The sequence below is a fragment of the Pongo abelii genome, chromosome 9 (assembly GCF_028885655.2).
Source record: "Pongo abelii isolate AG06213 chromosome 9, NHGRI_mPonAbe1-v2.0_pri, whole genome shotgun sequence".
Taxonomy (NCBI): domain Eukaryota; kingdom Metazoa; phylum Chordata; class Mammalia; order Primates; family Hominidae; genus Pongo; species Pongo abelii.
In genome coordinates, this window is record NC_071994.2 from 121,299,274 (window position 1) to 121,320,138 (window position 20,865).

The 20,865-nt window shown below is 48.9% G+C and overlaps 1 protein-coding gene across 4 annotated transcripts in view; it reads right to left on the bottom strand.

Moving 5' to 3' along the window:
• SMIM35 (small integral membrane protein 35) overlaps nt 1-20,865 on the bottom strand; it is an 88,820-nt gene that overhangs the window by 67,417 nt on the left and 538 nt on the right. Inside the window, exons 1-6 of one of the 4 annotated variants that reach the window (XR_008511425.1) lie at nt 20,536-20,661; nt 11,507-11,616; nt 10,558-10,640; nt 10,048-10,108; nt 9,092-9,221; nt 7,586-8,453 (exon numbers count right to left, since the gene is read on the bottom strand). Coding sequence is in view for 1 of the 4 variants with exons in the window: in XM_054525171.1 (XP_054381146.1) it covers nt 9,092-9,098 (7 nt within the window). In the remaining 3 variants the exon portion in view is untranslated. Of the gene's footprint in view, nt 1-7,585; nt 8,454-9,091; nt 9,222-10,047; nt 10,109-10,557; nt 10,641-11,506; nt 11,617-20,535; nt 20,662-20,865 lie in introns of those variants that run through there. The other 3 variants (XR_008511427.2, XR_008511426.2, XM_054525171.1) reach the window with 3 other exon arrangements.

Consider the following 20,865-nt stretch of genomic DNA (forward strand, 5'->3'; position numbering starts at 1 on the left):
AAGGTCCGCCCTGCACTCGGGCCTCCTCCAGCCAGTGCTGACCAGGGACTTCTGACCTGCTGGCCAGCCAGGACCTGTGTGGGGAGGCCCTCCTTCTGCCTTGGGGTGACAATCTCAGCTCCAGGCTACAGGGAGACCAGGAGGATCACAGAGCCAGCATGGTGAGTGTGGGGGCCCTCTGCTCCCAAGACACGGGGAGGGTGGGTCTCCCCATATAAGGCCCTTCAAGCAGCCTGAGCGTTCATCAGCTGAGAATTCTGTGACACCTTCTAGGTTAAAAAAAGAGGCCACACCCAAATCCCCCCACACCCCAGCCCAGTACACGTCTCATACCCACCTGCCTTCCTCTCTTCCTCCATTGCCATGGTCCTTGGACCAGCTCACCTAAGAAGCTGAGCACAGAGCCAGGGCTGTCCTTCCTGACTATTCTTTCCTGAATCCTGCATGTTCTTTTGCCCAATGTCTCCAGGTCTGTTGGTTAGAGGTTGGCACTATTTTTCCAAGGCAGGGTGCTGTTTTGATGCCACGGTGGCCCTCTGCCACTCCCTGGGGAAACTGATTCCTTTTCTTTTTAAAGAAAAGTGTAGACCAAGTACGGTGGCTCACACCTGTAATCCCAGCACTTTGGGAGGCCAAGGCGGGCAGATCACTTGAGGTCAGGAGTTCGAGACCAGCCTGGCCAGTATGGTGAAACCTCGTCTGTACTAAAAATACAAAAAATTAGCCAGGCGTGGTGGCAGGTGCCTGTAATCCCAGCTACTTGGGAATCTGAGGCAGGAGAATCGCTTGAACTTGGGAGGCGGAGGTTGCAGTGAGCCAAGATTGTGCCATTGCACTCCGACCTGGGCAACAAGAGTGAAACTCCGTCTCAAAAAAAAAAAAAAAGAAAAGAAAACAGTGCAGAGATGCCTCCAAATAATCTAGGGTGTTTGTGGAGATCTTTTACTTGGTCTCTTTTCATGCCCTCACCCTCTCTCCTCCTTCTCCTCTGAGTACCTGGAGTGTCTTTGCTGTCTTGGGGCAAAGAGAATCAACCCCATCTTTCAAGGAGGACAGCTGCGGGGCAGGGAGAGGAAGAGATAATAACTGGGTCTGAGAAGGAACCCAGGGGTCTTCCTTCTCCAATCCTTGGCCAAGAGGCAGCAATTGCCCAGCCACAAAAGTGAAAGGGAAGGGAAGAGAGGAAAGGAGAAGCCACTGTCCAAGGGGGAAGGATGTGACCTGCAGGGGCCCCTTGAGTGATTGTCTCCTATTCCCAATCTGAGCACTTCCCACGACACTCTTCTGAAAATTCTGGCAGGAACAATTCCTAGTGCGGTTATAGCTGATGATCAGAAAGGGGAAGGGGCTTCCCTTTGAGCCAGGATCAAAGCACAAGCTTCCTGCTTTCCCATCCAAGGAGGCACCCCAAAGTTTGGCCTGTGTGCAGAGACGCTGTATCCCCTGGGGCTCCCAGGAGAGGAGAGCAGCTGTGGAGTCTACCTAGCTGTGAGCTGCTTCTGGGTGGCAGGCACTGAGGAGACCTGGTGTGTCTCTTGGAGGAGCAACAGAGAAGGGAATCATTTCTAGGGCAGGTCACTAACTGCAGAATCAGAAGGCTGAGGCCAGCTCCCTGATTATCTGTGCTGTCTTGAGGCATTCATCTTCCTGAGAGTCACCTTCTCCCCTGCCCATGGAAATGATATGACCCACAACAGCCCCACGCACACGCACAGGGGTCGCAGAGATTACACGGCTAATACATGTGAGTAGGTTCTGGAAACCATGAAGCCCTGCACAAATGTAAGGACTTAGGACTAAAGAGGAGTTTGTGCTAGGAAATGACAGCTGGGTAGTACACCCAACACAGACCCTTTGCCACCAGGGAAGGAGCTGGGCATTGCTGGAGGAACGGGGGAGGGTAGGTGGGCACACTGGTGGAGGGGTCGGGTCAGGCCTGGGGCCCCAAAGGCAAGGCAGCAGCATGGCCAATCTGCATGGTATGGTCAAGGAAGTTTCTAGCCCCGGAGCTAGCCATTATACTGCCTGTGCTTAATAACCCTGTCATTAAGCCTGTGCTTAATAACCCTAGACAGCCATAGCTCCCAGCCCTGAGGGGAGAATGGGATCTCCACGCCCAGGCTCAGCCCTCCCTTCCCTTCCATTCCCTACCTCCTTCCAGCCCCACAGGCCCCTCTCTGTGACAGTCAGGGTCCTTTGAGCTGCTGCGTCTTAATGAGGGCTCTCCCCAGAACCCATTAAGCTGGGTATTCCTAAGGAGAGCTGGAGCAGGGACTCAGGCCCAGGCAGAGGTCAGAGCCCAAGCCCTGTCCCCAAAGGAAATGCGTCCCATGCTAACTACTCCATAGCTGAGGCCTGGAGGGAAGTCAGGGACCCTGGGACTGCCTATACTGGCCTTGACTCATTACTGTTCCGGAGACCTAAACGCACCCTGAGCCACCAGACGTGGGTGTTGGCACCTGAGGTCAACCCCCTGACGCTTCCGGCTGCTCTGGAGGAAGCTGGTCCTCCCTCCCACCTCCTGTTTTCCGTGCCGGCCTGGTACAGACTCAAGGGGCTTGCCTGGGCTTGGCTGGGCTCAGAAATGTGGCAGTCAGGAGCCAGCCTGCGGGCAGCGGGGTGCTGGGAGCACTGCAGAGTCCACCCTGACGGGGTCACAGAATCCAGAAGCCCACTCGGCCCCGGCAGTGCCATGCTAGGCTTTGAGGTGGTAAACTGAGCTGGGCAGTGGGAAGGTCCTAAAGGGCAAGACAGGCAAGGAGGGGCTGCTTGCTTTGCCTGCTCTCCTGGATCCCTCGCCACCTGGGTGACGGGGCCTGGTGTCACTGTAACCACCCCCCCCCCAAAAGAAGCTCCAGCCAGACACCATTTAATCAGCCCCTTTCATTGGCCAGCCTCTAAATGGGGCTGGGGGTTGGGAGGACACGATACCTAGGTTTCACCCTGCAGGTGCTCAACACAGAGTGTGACAAGTATAACACTAGCAGTGGTTACAAGGTACCCCTGGAGCTGAAAAGGCAATAGATTCTCTCTAGGGAAGTCGGGAAATTGTCCTGGGAGGGAAACTATTTGCATTGGACTTTGAAGGATGAGCAGGCTCTCTCCAGGCAGGGAAAGCAGGAAGGAGCTCCAGACACAGGGGACTGCATGTGTGAACAGCAAGAAGGAGTGGTAATATAGGGACAAGAGGCTCTCATGCTGTGGCTGGAGCAAAGGCTCTGGCACTCCAGGCCATGGGAGCTGCACCTGCAGAGGTGGAAGCTGCATCCCCAGGCCCTGTCTGTCTCCCAGGGCGCTTCCCACCTGACACTGGGGGTCAAGCTCTGTGCCTGGGTGCTTCCCTGGAGAAGGGGTTTAGATGTCAGGGCTCCTGCGTGCCCCCAGGCCTCTCTCCTCCTCTCAGTCTTCCTTCAGTGCGGCTGAGAACCCAGCAGCCACCTCCCTGGTCCAGACCCATGCCAAAGCCCAAGAGATCTGAGGAGCTGAATGTAAGAAATGAGGAGAGACCAACTCAGGAGGGTCGTGGGTAGGGGGAGAGATGAGAAAAACAGACACAAAACAGGGCTGGGGAACTGCTGACAAGCTTCCCAAAGCCCCAGAAACGCCCCAGGGCAGCAGGAGACAAATGCTCTCAGGCCTGAAAATCTCCATGGCCTCAGACTTCCCAGGTGCCTCTTCGCCCTCAGCCTTCCTTCCTGCTCAGGTGAAAACATCAGCCTCAGTAAAATGCTTCAAGTTCCCAAGCAAGGATTCCCCGGGACAGTGAACTCCTCCAAACCTAAAGCGCAGTCATCTGCCACATTTTCTTATAAACCTGTTGCCACCAGAATGGGAGCTTCTTGAGGACAGGGTCTGTGTCTTTTCTGTTTTTAGCCGCAAACCTAGCACAGGGCATGCCACCCATGGCATGGACCGGGCACTTAGTAAATGTGAATGAATGAATGAGTGCATTGATGGATGACAGATAAATAATCAAAGACGGAATCCCCTATAACCAATTTCTGATTTATCTCACACTGAAAACAAGGCTCACCCCAAGTCCAATTGGAAAACATGCCAGATCTATCTGAGGGGTTACTGAAGTGTTTTTATCCCAGAGCGGGTGGGCGTGAGGGAGGCACAGGTCTGAGCCTGCCCGGAAACCTTGGTGATAGGGAAGGGGAAGAGTGGGGCAGAGCCAATGTGGCAATCCCCCTGTGACACGTCTAACGCCACCTCCCAGCCTGCCACTCTGACTAACCAGCATGTCGGCAGCTGAGAAATGTGTAAACAAGACGGAAAACCACAACAGTCCTCCCCTGCCTGTAGCCCCCAGAGCACCCTCCAGCTTCCTTGTGTAATCCACATGCAACCAGAAACTCTCGAAGGGTAGCAGATGAAAGGAACACTTGAGGAAGAGGGTGAGAGACATGATGGCCCCTGTCCAGGAGCAGGCACCTGTCCAGGGGTGGCAGTGGTGTCTCCTGTCTCAAAACGTCCTGTACATCAGTCTGGCTGGGCTTCGCCCGCTGGTGCGGTTGAGCCAACCAATGCTTTCAGCATATCCTGCTGTCTCAGTTTTTTCCTCTAAATCTGTATGCATTCATTCATTCATTCATTCATTCATTCATTCATTCAGCATGTGTTCCCTGAGCATCTACTATGTGCTAGGTACTGGCAAGATACCATGGAAGATTCAGAGAACATGCAAAATCTAGGCTTCAATTTTGTGCACTCCATAGATGGAACAGGAGCAGGGGAAACTGCTTTCCCACACCCCAGGCAGAGCCTGACACTCACTCACTCACTGATGTCCACAAGAAGCGGGTAACTATACAGCCAAGGTCAGCTGCCTAACCTTCATCCCATCTCCACCCTAACATCACCCACGATTACATCTCCAGTCCCCAGAGAGGAGGGTCCTGCCAGGCTGCCAGGAGAACCTATCTGGACACGTAGGAGTCACTGGTGGTCTTAAAGAGAATAATAGCTACAGCGGCATTATTGCATCTCTATCCAAATGCAACAAGGGTACCATGTTGGGCTTCGAGAAGCACTTTCACATCCAAAATCTCCTTTCAGTCTAATACAACTCTCTGAGACATTGTAATCCTCATTCTACAGATGAAGAAATTGAGGCTCAGCCAGGTGTGGTGGCTCATGCCTGTAATCCCAGCACTTTGGGAGGCCTAGGTGGGCGGATCACCTGAGGTCAGAAGTTCAAGACCAGCCTGGCCAACATGGTAAAACCCCATCTCTACTAAAGATATAAACATTAGCTGAGCGCAGTGGCTCACGCCTGTAATCCCAGCAACTCGGGAAGCTGAGGCACGAGAATCGCTTGAACCCAGGAGGCAGAGGTTGCAGTAAGCTGAGATCACACCACTGCACTCCAGCCTGGGCAATAGAGTGAGGCTCGGTCTCAGAAAAAAGAAAAGAAGGAAAGAAAGAAAGAAAGAAAGAGAGAAAGAAAGAGAGAGAGAGAGAGTGAGAGAGAGAGAGAGAAAGAAAGAAAGAAAGAAAGAGAAAGAAAGAAAGGAAGGAAGGAAGGAAGGAAGGAAGGAGAGAGAGAGAGAAAGAAGGAAAGAAAGAAAGAAAGAAAGAAAGAAAGAAAGAAAGAAAAAGAAAGAAAGAAAGAAGAAAGAAAGAAAGAAAGAAAAAAAGAAATTGAGGCTCAAAGAGATTCATGACTTGAAAAGTGTCGTTCAGCCAAGGGCAAAGGGAAAACCAGTGGCTATAATTAACTTAGACTTTCAAGAAGACTAAACTAAAGTTTCATACCCAATGCTGCTCAGGGAAAAAAACCCAAATTACCAGGAGACCATTAAGGATAGAAAATTGATTTAAAGAGAGAATATTATAAGTGGATCAGGCCTAGGACTAATCCTATCTGTGGGAGGAGACAAGAGAAATTTCAGGCTGAGAGTGAGCTCTTCAGAATCACAGACCCTAAGAAACAACCTTAGAGGTCTTCTCGGCGAGTGGGTTCCCCAAGCGTACTTTGACCTCAGAGCCTTTTGCTCCACTGAAATCAAATGCAGAACCTCCATATGGGACACAGAGGGAAAAACAGAGCTGCAGTGTTTGACAGGACTGTCCCCCACCCCCGCCACTTCTGCCCTGCCTCCCTCTCCTCTGCTGCGCCGCTGGGGGTCTTGGTCGAATCCCCAAGGGGTTCATGGTGAAACCCCATCTCTACTAAAAGTACAAAAAATTAGCTGGGCGTGGTGGCAGGTGCCTGTAATCCCAGCTATTCGGGAGGCTGAGGCAGGAGAATCACTTGAACCTGGGAGGTGGCGGTTGCAGTGAGCCGAGACAGCGCCACTGCACTCCAGCCTGGGCAACAGAGCGAGACTCCATCTCAAAAACAAAACAAAACAAACAAACAAGCAAACAATTATCGTACTCTTACCGTGCACCAGGCAACGTACTATATGCTATGCATATCTGGGGCTCCTTAGGAGGGAGACTTACTGCATCTCTCTTTCTCTCTCTCCCTCTTTTTCACACACACATGAAACTGAGGTTCTTGGTGGTTCAATAACTTGCCTAAAGCCTCAGGCCAATGAGCAAATAGGATTCAGACCCATGCTGCAGGATTCCACGGCCTGTGCTCTGTGCACTGTAAAACACAACCTCTCCTAGCAAATGAAATTTCAGCAAGGAAAAACTTCATGAAGCACTCGAGTTATGTAAGAGGGCAGAAAGGCAGTAAAGGAACTTCAGGTTATGCAACTGCAAAGTCAGAGACGCAGAGAAGACACTGAAGCACTATTAAAGCACTATTTATAGGATCCTGAGCTCAGAGTTCACAGGAAACAGATCTAGGAGTCACTGAAACCTGTGCCAGGAGATTGGCTGCAGCAGCCACACCAGCCCACCAAGGCTGGTTATCACTGGGGCCTCCAGAACAAACAAGAATCTTCAACCCTGCCCCTGTACAGAACCACAGCGCAGACCCTCCTTGAACATGTGTGGAGTTCTGCTCTCCATGCCTGTAGGGTAATTGGGGCAGAGGGCACTAATTTTCACTTACTAAACTCCTCTATGTTTCAAGCACCAAGCCAGGCACATCACATGTGTCATCAATAATTCTCACCAACAACCCTGTGAATTAAGGCATATGCTCCCCATTTTACAGATGAGAAAACTGAGACTCAGAAAAATTTATTAACTTGCTCAAGACTTCATGGCTGGGAAGAGGCAGAGCTGGATTCAGGCCAGTGTTCCTGCCTCAGAGTTCAGGAGGAGCAGGATCAAGGGACAACTCCCTTCTGATCAAGGGAGCTGAGACCCCTCAAACTGCAAAGACCAAACTAAGGGACTATGAGCAAGTCTGTAAAATCATGCAAAGACCAGATGGGGCTCCCGGGGGCTTGCAAAGGTGCTGAAAATGTGCATGGTGCTGAGCAGGTGGCGCACCTTACAGAACCTTTCTCCCCATCATCTTGTGAAGTCGCTTTTATTGTACCCACATTCCAAAGAAGGAAATTGGGTCCAGGAGCTGTTTAGTGACTTGCTCAAAAGTTGTTCTACAGATGGAGGAGTCAGATCTTCTTCTTCTTCTTTTTTTTTTTTTTTTTTTTTTTTTTTTTTTTTTGAGACAGAGTCTAACACTGTTGCCCTGGCTGGAGTACAGTGGCACGATCTCGGCTCACTGCAACCTCCGCCTCCCGGGTTCAAGCGATTCTCCTGCCTCAGCCTCCCGAGTAGCTGGGATTACAGGCGCCTGCCACCAAGCCCAGCTAATTTTTTGTATTTTTAGTAGAGATAGGGTTTCACTATGTTGGCCAGGCTGGTCTCAAACTCCTGGCTGGAGTCAGTCCCAGTCAGTTCCTTTTCCCTCCCTGCCATTTCCCTCCCCCTTAAAGTTTAAAGGACAACTCAGGACAAGCAAAAGTGAGTATGATTCTTGAAAGATGGTATAAACTCTGTCTTTGAACTTTTTAAAATTAACGTCAGACTGCTCCATGGATGGCAGCTCCTCAGTTCAGGTAAATTGCAAAGTTGAGAGAACCCCTCTAAGCTTTAATATCCATCAGCCTTTCCCAAAGGCAAACCCGTGAGGGTCCCTGTCAGGCTGAAAGGCTGAACTGTGTGGCAGGACCCCTGCTGGCCCTCTCGAGTCCACTCCAGCCATTGTCCAGGCATTGTCCTAAGGTGTGGAAAGATGGTGGCACCTTCCTTCCTATCAGACCCTTCCAGGAGGGGAAGGTGGGCTCGGATGGACCCACCACTCTGGAACAGAGGGAAAGCTGAGCAAAGTAGAATTGTTGAGAGTTCAGAAAGGTGGGAGAGAATGGGCTGCTTCCCCTAGGACAAAGAGAAGGATTGCAGAAGGATTCCTAAGCACTGCAGTAAACAGCAGCAACGCCTGGAAGCAAGGGCCCTCCAGTGGGAACCAGGTCTGTCTTCAGTTTAATTTAGCCCAATGGGCATGTACAAATACCTCACTCCTGCCCTTCACATTGTCTCTGGGGAAAGAGCAGAAGTGCTGTGCCTCAGTTTCTCCATTTGTGAAATAGGGATAGTTACATCATCCCTGCCTCCCCAGCCCTATCTGAACCTAAGAGCTATGTCCGAACACAAAAGCTGATTCTTAAATGATGGGAGCTGAACAGCAGGCTGGCAGGGGATAATGGCAGGCTGCCTGACTCCTCCCTTCTGCCCCAGGCCCTGCCCTGGAGCCATTATGCTGAGATGGGGGCTGAGGTGCTCGCTCAAATTGCCAATAGGTCAGCACCTATGTGGCTTAGAACAAGGCAAAATGGTTTCTAATGTAGCAGCCGAGGCTGAGGTTAGACCCAAAGGAAAAAGTGCTGCTCTAAGAACACCTCAACGCAAGGCAGTGTTTGTGAGGCTGCTCCCTGAATTTCCGCGCGAGAGCTTAGATGCCCAGCTGCATATGGCCTGGGCTGGTGGCCGACCTGCCTAGAGACAGAGTAACAGGTGCGATCCCAGGATACTTGGAAGCAGGCATGATCAGTCATCTCTGAGGACCTCCCATGCACTCTGGGCTGCTGCATCACCACCAGGCTCATCTCAGGAAACTCATTCCCTCCTCTCCTGCCCCATGATCTTCCAGCCCTCAGTGACCCTCTCTTCCCCTTACCTGTCATGGCTGAGACATCCAAGAAAGAGAGCCCTGTTGCCAGCGCAGCAAAGCCATCAAACTGCCTATTCCAGCTGCAAGTGGAGAGGACACAGCTGCTTGCCGTTGGTTTGGGGGAGGGATGCAGGTTCTGGGGTCAGAGAGCAGAGTGAGGCTCCCTCAGAGGAGCACTGTGGCCGGGCCCCACTCTGCAAGCTGACGGCAAGCACCTCTGGGTCTCTTGGCTTACCTGAGAACTTTCCCCACCCCCTCCCTTGGGTTTTCCCCACTGCTTGTTACTGGCCTCAGCAACCTAGCTGCCACCTGCCCGAGCCTCAAAGGACCTGTTTATCCCATCACCTAGCAACAGCAGCATCTCTGGCTCTAGGTTTTCCTATGAGACCAGGGGAAGCCAGGGCCTTGGACTCCAGGGAAGACTGAAGCTGTCGGCCCCTTTTATGTGCCCCTACTTTTCTGTCTTTGTCCACACTCCAGTCATTCCAGCTCTGCCCTTACTGACTTCTTTCCAGAGCAAGGCAATGCCAAGTCAGCATTGCAGAGAGGAAGAGAGAAATCAGGCCCCAGGGACAGGCTGCTTGGCAAGGGAAACAGACAGGAGCTGGCCGAGCTTTCTGTTTCTTTGGCCTCCTTGAGCTGCCGCCTCTTCTTCCCCTCCTTATTAGCCTGGTGGACTTGCCTGTTTCATTATGAGGTTATTGACTCTTTCATCCCATCTCTGAAGGGCAGTTCCCAGTTACCCAAAGGGATTTTGAGGTTCAGAGACATTGAGGAGTATGCCCAAAGCCACACAGCAAGTCAGAAGACAAGGCAAGATGAGAACTCATACTCTCCAGGCTGGTGGCTTCTCTGCAGCACACTTTGCGGCTTCTCTGCAGCCACTTAAGCTTCACTCCATTTAAAAACAAGAGCTGCCTTGTATCTGGGTTCATCCTCTCTGAGCTGGAAAGGAAGCTTACCTTAAGATGTCTGTTTGCTTTTTGGAGCTGAGCTAAGCCCAACCAGGAGGTTCCCCACGACCTAAAACAGTGGTAGAGGTGTGGAATAGGAATAAAGGAAGAAGAGGCAGGTGAGAAAGGTGGGAACTTAATGGAAGAAAGGGAAGAACGAATGCTAATATCAATAAAGCCCCTCTTAGGAACCAAGCCCTGTAATAGGCCCCTTTCCCAACATGCTCTTTGAGGTCTCTTGACCACATTCATGGATGATATGGCAGAGCCCAGGACTGAGCAAAGTCACTCTGCCTTCACACCAAGGAAGAGCTGGGGAGATGCTGGGGGCAATCTCTGCATGATGACTGCATGCTGGTTATATCCAAAAAGGCTGCATTGCAAGGGAGGAGTGATTCAAAAGGACCCAGCACCAGCTAATGACTGTTATCCAAATGAGTTCCTGAAACCATGGGGAAATGAAATCAACAGTCCACCAAGTCCAGAAACCCGGCCTGAAGGGCTAGATCTGTTCCTTACTTGCTCCGAAGCCATAGCAGCTGCCTCTTCTGTAAAATGGAGACAGTTTCTCAGGGTTGTTCCATGGATTATATAGGACAGCACTTATGAAAGAAAAACATCATAAATTATATAATACTACTCAACTGCAACAACTAATGGTTCTGCCTCCATATTTGGGTCTTGGATTAATGTCTTCCTGCTGCTGGTGACAAACCGAGAAGCAGGAAAAGAAGATTCTCTGAGTTGATCAGACAATGGCAGGTTTTCCAGCGATCGAACACCCACCCACTTCCACCTCCCCACCTCACCCCCTACCTGGGCCCTGGGGGCCTGGGCATTCTTGCCCTTCCACTGTACTGCAGACAGCAAGAGCTTCATTCCCGGATGAGCCCCAGGTCAGACACTGGCTGGGCTGGACCCATGAGTCAGGGCTCTGCGGCAGACTGAATCAACAGAGCAGACAGGCCTGGCCCAGCCAGTGGCCCAAACAGAAAGGGAAAGGCCAATGCCTTTGCTTGGTCTGGGCTGGGCTGGGGCTGCAACAGTTGTAGCCAGAAGCTGAGTTCAAGCTGGGGGTAAATAAATACATCTCCAGCAAAGCAGAAGGAAGCACATGTGTTGTTTGGTGACCTCTCAACTTCCTCCTTCCCTCTATTAACTCCAGGTTAAGACTATTCTATCCGACCTCTGTTTTCTCATCTGAAAATAAGGAAGTTGCCTTGTTTCAGCTTTGCATCTTCTGATCATGGCAGGGACCCACCATGGTGATGGGGTCTGGCTGGATCACTGAATTTTACCTGGTACCCACATCTCTCAGACCCATTCTCTCCTTTCCTTAGTTCAGGATTGTTGCTTCTGTGCTCAGAGGAGATGCAGCTGGCCATAAGTCCCTATTTCTATCCTGCTCAGGGATGTCATCGACATAGATGGCCCCCAGTTGACACTCACAGGCCTAAAATGCACCTACCTCTCTGCCCATCAGCCCCGGTACTTGTGACCTTCTGCAGCTCCTCTTCCAGAAGCGTTTATCTGTCCATCAGCTCTGATCTCTCTGTGTCACAGATGTTTGCCAAAGAGCTTCAAGAAAAGCCAAAGAATGAGCCACTCATGGGGAAACTCAGGCAGCACAACAGTAAGGGCAGAGCATGGTGAGGACATGAGTTTGACCTCCTCAAGCCACTCAGCATAGCCAGGTGATGGCTTTTTTATGTTTTCCTTGAGCCTTGGGTGCATAGCATTGGGGGAACTAGAATCCTTGCTTCGTGACTTTTTTCACTATTGGTTCATGCAGGGCCCATTTGTAACTTGCTAGTTAGTTGGTTTTAACAATGTAATAAGCCTCCATAAACCCACCATCCCCAACAAAAGCTGGACTTAATAGTAACCTACATCTAACCATGAGGTTCACACTCCTGCACACACATATCCATCCCCCTCCTGAGGTGGGTAGGGCAAGTGTCTTTCATTTATTAATTCAAAAAATATTGGCTGTACATATTTGATAGGCAGGGACTGTGCTACAAGCTCCCTGCCCAGGTGAGTTCTTCCCAAACCCCATATTCATCATTCCCTTGCTTCTCTATGGAAAAGATTCTGTGCTATAGGTAATCTTTTGGGACTTACATTTTCCCTTAATATTACATTCTAATATCATCCTTATTATTATTATTATTTTGAGATGGAGTCTTGCTCTGTCACCTAGGCTGGAGTGTAGTGGCACCATCTCGCTCACTGCAACCTCTGCCTCCCGGGTTCAAGGGATTCTCCTGCCTCAGCCTTCTGAGTAGCTGGGATTACAGGTGCCTGCCACCATGCCTGGCTAATTTTTGTATTTTTCCTAGAGACAGGGTTTCACCATGTTGGCCAGGCTGGTCTCGAACTCCTAATCTCATGATCCACCCGCTTCAGCCTCCCAAAGTTCTGGGATTACAGGTGTGAGCCACTGCACCTGGCTCCATCCATATTACTTTGTGTCACTATAGTTCATTTGTTTTGACTGCAGCCTACTACGTCATTGTGTGAATATACCACAGTCAGCTTTGTAAAGACTGACCTGAGACTGAGTCCTCAAACTGAGATATTTTCATTAATTCTTTCATTCAACAAATATTTTTTCAACACTCATTATGTACTGTGCATTGTAGGAGACATCAGGGATGCCACGGCTAACAAGATAGTCACAGTCCCTGTCATTCTAGCTTATGGTTTTGCTTTAGTTTATTTTTTCTTTCTCTCTTTTGGTTTCAAACAGGTATAGAATTTTTTCCCACAACTACTACTCAGTGAATAGCAATTGAAAACATATTAAGGGCCAGGCATGGTGGCTCACACCTGTAATCCCAGAACTTTGGGAGGCTGAGGTGGGCAGATCATTTGAGTCCAGGAGTTTGAGACCAGCCTGGGCAATACAGTGAGACCTCATCTCTACAAAAAAAATAAAAAATAGCTGGGCGTGGTGGTGCATACCTGTAGTCCCAGCTACTTGGGAGGCTGAGGTGGGAGGAGCACTTAAGCCCAGGAGGTGGAGGTTGCAGTGAGCTGAAATCACAACATTGCACTCCAGCCTGGGTGACAGAATGAGACTGTCTCTCTCTTTCTCTCTCTCTCTCTTTCACTCTGTCACACACGCACACACACACACAGAAAATCAGCCACTGTTCAGTTCGGTGATGAGGAATCCAAGGCCCCAGAAAGTGCAGAATATAAGCCTCCTTTGTGCCTCAGCTTCTAGCACAATTCCAGGTCCATCAAAGGAGTATAGTCAATATTTGTTAAATTAACAATAAACAAAAGAAACTTGCCCTACCTACCTCAATGAATGCAGGCATGCATGCACAGGTAGACTCAGTGGAAAAGAATGAATTGACAGGAAAGGGTCCACTTCCCTGCTCCACCAGCCACTCCTCTAGCCTCCCACAGCTCAGCAAGCACCTTCTCACCCACGTAACTAAAACCCAAGCACACGCAATCCACCGGCGAGGCCTATTGCCTATATCTTCCAAACACATATGGCGTCTTTTTACCACCAACCTCCTCTCTCTTTATGCCCTTGCCTTGCTCCAGCCATGCCCATCTATATTCAGTTCCTCCAGCCCCCCAAGCTTGTACCTTCCCACTTGGCTCCTTCTTGTCACCTCCTCTAGGGAGACCAGCAAGATCCTCCGTAACCATCCTGAGCCCCTCCCAAGAGCTCCCATTCTCAGTCTCCATCCAGGCGCTGTCTCCTCTCACCCTGGATTACTCTCTGCATAGCACCTACCCCTCTCTGATCTTTTCTGGTTTATCTGTTTACGGCCTGTCCTCCCCCTTCCCCTAGCCCTCCTCTCCACCAAGAAACAAGCTTCTCAGGGACAGACCCTTGGCTGTCTTGTTTGGGCACTATTTTCCCCATCTTGCTGGGATGATTTCTTGATCTGTCTCTGAATCCTCCTGGAGTAGTGCCTGGTACAATATAGGTGCTTTACAAACATTTGTTTAGTTTAATAATTAATTCTTTAGTGCTGCCTATCCTGGTTGGCAGACAATTGATATCGACTTGACTAGACAAGAGTTAGATGAAAGGACTTTGTAAACTGTTACATGCCTGTTGGGTGTGAATTACTGTTGATATTATCCTAACTTGACTCTAGCCACAACAATGCAGAGTCGCCCGATTGGGTCTCATCTTCAGCCTGGAAACAGTCTGCTCTATCCAGCCCTGGTGATGGTGGAGGGGTGATGGTGGAGGAGAGATGGCTGGGAATGAGCTACAATGCAGAGCTCAAAGTTCAGTCCAGTTCACAGTCATTTATTAAGTCTTTACTAGGTACTAGCCTGGTGCTAAACACCAAGGGTACAAAGGCAATGAGAAAGAGTGGCCAATTAAAAATAAAATGTTAACTTTAAAGAAGCAATCAAAAAGAAAGAAAAAAGGAAAGGAAACACTGACCACCCTACGAGAGAAGTCCTGTGATAAACACCTGTACCAAATGCTACAGAAGTGCAGAGGATGGTGTAACCACCCAAGGGGTTCACCTTGCCCACTGCCTAGACAAAACCGATTCATCAAGACAGGGGAATTGCAATAGAGAAAGAGTAATTCACGCAGAGCCAGCTGTGTGGGAGACTGGAGTTTTATTATTACTCAAATCAGTCTACCCGAGCATTCAGGGAGCAGAGTTTTTAAGGATAACTTGGCGGGTGGGGGGAAGCCAGTGAGCCAGGAATGCTGATTGGTCAGGGATGAAATCATATGGAGTTGGAGCTGTCTTCTTGCGCTCAGTCAGTTCCTGGGTGGGGGCCACCAGATCATATGAGCCAGTTTATTGATCTGGGTGGTGCCAGCTGATCCATCAAGTGCAGGGTCTGCAAAATATCTCAAGCACTGATCTTAGAAGCAGTTTGGGGAGGGTCGGAATATTGTAACCTCCAGCTGCATGACTCCTAAACCATAATTTCTAATCTTGTGGCTAACATTAGTCTAGTCCCCAGACAAGAAGGGGGTCTGCTCTGGGAAACAGCTGTTACCAACTTTGTTTAAACTATAAACTAAGTTTCTCCCAAAGTTAGTTCAGGCTACGCCCAGGAATGAACAAGAACAGCTTGGAGGTTAGAAGCAAGATGGAGTCGGTTAAGTTAGATCTCTTTCACTGTCTCAGTCATCATTTTGCAAAGGCAGTTTCAATGGGAGGGCAGAGGAAAGACAGTTCCCATGTGAGAGCCCAGCATTTCCCACCAGACAACTGATGTAGTCCTCACAGTAGTCTTTTGAAGCAGGTTTTATTGTCCCCACTCTACAGAGGGTAAGCCTGGAGCTCAGGAAGGTGAAGGTTCTTTCCTGAAAGCACACAGTTAACAGGAGGCCGGGCTTGTATTCTGACTCGACCCCTGCAGACTGCAGAACCAGGCCGTGTGCTACACCACAAGGCCGCCCATGGCCTAGTGTTACTCAAGGGCAAGGCCAGGCATGTCCCTTCATCAGACTACAGGCTCATTTGGGAGGGAAAGAAAGAGCTCCTTCCTATTGCTGTGTCTACCATGCTTAGCCGTGGAGCAGGCAACACCCAGGGACCCTCCCTCCATATCTAATCTGGGTCACCCACTCAGGGATTAAAAGAGGCCCTCTCACTCCCAGGAGGAACAGAAAAAATTTCCAGCCAGAAATGTACAAGGTCCTGTGACTCCTTCAACCACCACCAAGGCAGGTCATGACCTCAGCACAATAGGGCAGGCAAGTCCCTGGGTGGAGACCTAGACCACAGGGTTCAGAGGGCATAAATCCGGACAGCATCCTCCCTTTAACCTTTTCCTGGCAGAAAGGGTGTGCATGTATTTTGTATGTGAGCCTTTGTGTCAGTGGCTCCTCCATGTGACTCTATGTGGCTGTGTGCGTGCTGAGTGCACACGTGAAGTGGTGTAAGTAGAAATGCCTTTGTGTGTATTTGTGTACATGCATCGATGGTGGCCTAAGACCACTCTCTCAGAAATATCATAGTGTTGGTAGCATTTATGTAGTAAAGTACTCAAGTCTAAAGTCTACCACCCAGTGAATTTTTGCACATATAAACACCCATGTAACCAATGTCGAAAACAAGATCCAGAAGTTTTCCAAAGTTCCAGAAGACTCCACTGTGTTCCTTCCAATAACTAACTGCCCCCCCTCCCCAATGGTAACCACTCTTCTGACTTCTATCACTATAGATTAACCTTGCCTTCTAAACTTTATATAAGTGAAATCGTACTTTTTGTGACTATTTTCTTCCCTTCATCATTATGTCTATGGAATTCATCTATGTCATTGCACTTAGAATTAGTTTATTCTTGTCTATTGCTGAATTGTATTCTATTATATGAAAATACCAGTTTATCCACTCTACCAGTGACTGACGTTTGGGTTTTTCCAATGTTTAGCTGTTACAAATGAAGCAACTATAAACTTTCACGCACAGGTTTTTTTGCTAGACGTTTGTACTCGTTTCTCTTGGCTATATCCTGGAGCGGAATTGCTGGGCCATAGAATCATAAAATAGTTGTATGTTTAGCATTAGTGGATTCAGCCAAACCATTTTCCAAAGTATTTGTACCAATTTACACTCCCACCAACAAGGTCTGAGAGCTCTTGTTGCCCAATATCCTCATCAACACAGTATTGTCAGTCTTTTAAATTTTAGCCATTTAGTATTTATATAGAGATATTTTACTGTGGTTTGAATTCACATTTGCCTGATAAGTATGATATTAAGCATTGTTTGGTACTTACTGGCCCGTTGAGTATTCCCTTCTGTAAAATGTCTATTCAGAGTTTTTACAGAAATATAGTATCTGTAAACATAGACAAATTATTGACAAAAACAGATAGTAGAGCAGAATCACCTTGAGGAATTCAGCAATTTACATAAAAACCAGCAACCAGTTGCTTCCACAATTGCTAACCAGTTGCTACTAGTTAAGTAAGCTAACAAGTAAACTAATTGAAACAGATCAAACAGGTGCATGACTGAATGTTTCCTGTTGAACCAGGTATTTGGATAACACAGAGACCCCCAGTGTAGACTCAGGGAGAAGGGAATGTAGACAAGACCCAAGAACCTCCCGTAGGCTGCTAGCCCCAGCCCGAGAGGCTCCCTGCCTCAACTCACTGACTGTTTTTCCTTCAATTACAGGATCCTGACAGTGATCAACCTCTGAACAGCCTCGGTAAGTTCAGGTCCGGCTTTCATTTGTCCACCTTAGCCTCTGAGTTTCAGCTACCAAGCAGATCCTAAGCCACTCGCACCTGGCCCTCACCACCACCACCAAAGTGCTAAGTGCCATGGATGACATCCAGTCACCTGTCCATCCATCACTCAGCAAACATTCCAGGATTCATTCTAGAAGTAGGAGGCCTGGACTCTGGGGAAACAGGACCAACAAACCTAAAATCCCCAAAGCAATGATTCTCCAATTCATTCATTCAGTCACTCTTATCCTTTCAGTAAAACTGTAAGTACCTGCCATGTGCCAGGCCCTAGGCTGGATGCAGGGCTATAACACTAATTAAGACAGCTGAAGTCCCTGGTCTCGTGGAGTTCACAGTGGCCAGAGGCATTTTCATGAAAAATGGCAGTGCTCGCCTGATTTCCAAGGGAAGAAAACTAAGTTAATAAATAGAATGATCCCAAATTTAAGGAAGTACTTTTCTTCCAGTACATTTTCTTAAACCATTAATATCTACTCCTGATAGCCTGCTGGATCAGCAAAACAAATGAGCAAGGAACACGTTAATATGAACAGATCAGTAAGAAAATGGCCAATCCTGCTTGACAGGCTATCTATTTCCCAGTTGTGGGTCATGAGTTAATAATGACCACAAAGGAAGTAATCTTTAGCAAGTAAAGTGGTGCCTAGTTTATACTTTGGAATTTAATATAAGAGTAGGCCATGGTGTCCCCAAAGAACACCAGGGCGCCAACTGCTCCACCACCTGAGCAAGACTGAGAACTCTCAAACCAGAAAACAAGCTGAATTTGCTCAAGGACCAGGGAGTGAACGTGACTATGCAGAACTGGGGGTTGGTGAAGACTAGCAGTGAAGTCCATTTGGCTCAGAGAGAGAGGCCAAATTACACTGACTTTGAAAGATATAATCCAGATGTGGAAGTCTCTTGTAGGCCCTCGAGTAAGAAGTGACAGGATGAAAGCAAGCTTTTAGGAAGCTCTGTCTAGCTGCAGTGGGCCGGACAGGCTGGAGGGAGGAACAACAGCCGGCAAGGAGGCTGTTCATAGCTCACTGGGTTCGTTAACTTAAACTTGGTATGGAAGCTCTTTCCTTCCTGATGGGGGAAGCCGATGCTCCCTGAGAATGTCTGGTCTTGGACACAGGAACCCATGGCTCCCCATGGGTCACTCACTCTTGGAGAAAACAAACAAATCTCATGTTCCCAGAGGTAGATGCTCAATAAATAAATCATGCATGAATTCATGAACAAAATGTCATCATGGCCATGGCTACAGGAAAGAGGACAATTCTGAAGACTGGCTGCTGGAACCTTAAAAACAGTATCGGCAAACATTATTGATAAGCTACTTTGTGCCAGGTCATAGTTTACAGGCACTGCCATTCCAGTCCACATCCCCACTGCCTGGCCTCTGTGTCTGAAGTTAAAACTTTCTTTTGGGGAAACACAAAGTGTCCTAAGCTTTCCTTTGTTAACAGATTCATTAATACTAGCATTCGTCGGGCACCCATCTCTAACAAGATGCCATTCTCTGCTTTTAAAGAGCTGAGGAAAGAAATAGAACCAGACATGTGATTAGCCATCATTCAAGGCAGAATAAAATGTGACCTGTAAGAAAGGTAGAAGGGGCCGGGCATGGTGGCTCATGCCAGTAATCCTAGCACTTTGGGAGGCCAAGGTGGGTGGATCACTTGAGCCCAGGAGTATGAGACCTGTCTGGGTAACATGGCAAAACCCCATCTCTACAAAAAATACGAATGTTAACTGGGTGTTGTGGCACATGCCTGTAGTCCCAGCTACTTGGGAGGCTAAGGTAAAAAAGGATGGCTTGAGCCCAGGAGGTGGAGGTTGCAGTGAGCCAAGATCATGCCACTGCCACTGCACTCCAGCCTGGGCAGCAGATTCCATGAAATAGAGACAGAGAGAGGAGAGAGAGAGAGAGAGAGAGAGAGAGAGAGAGAGAGAGAAAGAAAGAAAAGAAAGAAAGAAGGAAAGAAAAGAAAGGAAAGGAAAGGAGGTAGTAAAAGGGATGTACTTAAGAGAGCAGAGCCAAGAACAATTCATCTGTTCATGTGACACATATTTGTTGAGCAATTGCTGTGGACCAAGCACTGTTCTAGGCACCAGGGATTCAGCAGTGAACAAAACAGACAAGTTCTGTCTTCAACGAGTCTTCATTTCATGGAGGGGTGGGAGGAAACAGAAAACATATAAAATATGTCAAATATAGCATCTGTTAGAGGTGATGCATGCTTTGGAAGACAAAAAAGCAAGAAAGGAGAATAGGAAAGGTTGGAAGGCTGCATTTTAAATAGAGAGATCCAGGAAGGCCTCACTGTGAAGGTGACAATGAAGAAAGACTGGGAGGAGGAGAGGGAGCCAGTCATGTGGAGGTGAGGGTAGGAGAGCCGGTCTGTTGCTTTCCAGGGATTCCAGAATTCTTGCCCCAGCTCCCCCAGGGAAGTCCCCACGGCACCTCCCAAGCTTATTTCCCACAAGGAGGGGGGTACTTAAAAGAATGTATCTCTGATACTTACTGATATTAACTTTGCCTATGTTTTCCCTTTCCCAGGTTCCTTGTCCTTGGATAACCATGTGCAATTGACAATGTAGTTATTATCACCTCTGTTCTAGGCAGTGATAAGCTCCTACCTGGTCTCCCTAACCCCAGACTCTTTTGTTCCAATCCACCTCCTCCCTGATGAAAGATCTATCTTTCTTTTTGTTTTTTGAGGTGGAGTCTTGCTCTTGTCACCCAGGCTGTAGTACAATGGCACAATCCCAGCTCACTGCAACCTCTGCCTCCTGGGTTCAAGCAATTCTCCTGCCTCAGCCTTCCAAGTAGCTGGGATTACAGGCATGCACCACCATGCCTGGCTAATTTTTGTGTGTTTAGTAGAGACAGGGTTTCACCATGTTGGCCAGGCTGGTCTTGAACGCCTGACCTCAGGTGATCCACCCACCTCGGCCTCCCAAAGTGCTGGGATTACAGGCGTGAACCACCACACCCGACCAGATCCATCTTTCTAAAATTAATTTGATCCTGTCTCTCCACTGTTCAAAAACTTTCAATGGCTCCTCACTGCCTTCAGGATAAAACCCAGGCTCCTTAGCATAATGTTCAAGAGTCTCCACAGCTGCCTTCACCCATCCTGCCTTCCAAGTTGCCTTTATTCCCCTGGTACCCCAGGCACACCAGGCAGCTTACAGGCCCCCTCCATGCCTCCGACTGAGCTGAGCCAGTGCCTCCCTCCCGACTTGCATTTAAGTGCCACCTGCTGAGGAGGCTTTCACCAACCTACCTTTGAAGATGTCTCTATTATAACATATATTTATCTTCCACCTGGCTGGACTGGCATCTGTGTCTGCCTCTTCTCCCAGATGGTAATCTCTTTAAAGACAAGGACCAGGCTGGGGACTTGCTGTTTGTGGGATTGAGGATGCATTGATTCACAAGTATTTATTAAACCTCTACTAAGCACACTCTGTGCTGGAGGCCCCTGCCTCCCTGAAGCTTAATGGTTAATCAAAAACTAAGTCAGGAGGTCAGGAAAAGGATAGATGGTGGCACAGTGAATGGGTACGTGCCCCAGGGGCTCAGGCCTCTCTCGGGCAGGCGAGGGTCAGACAAA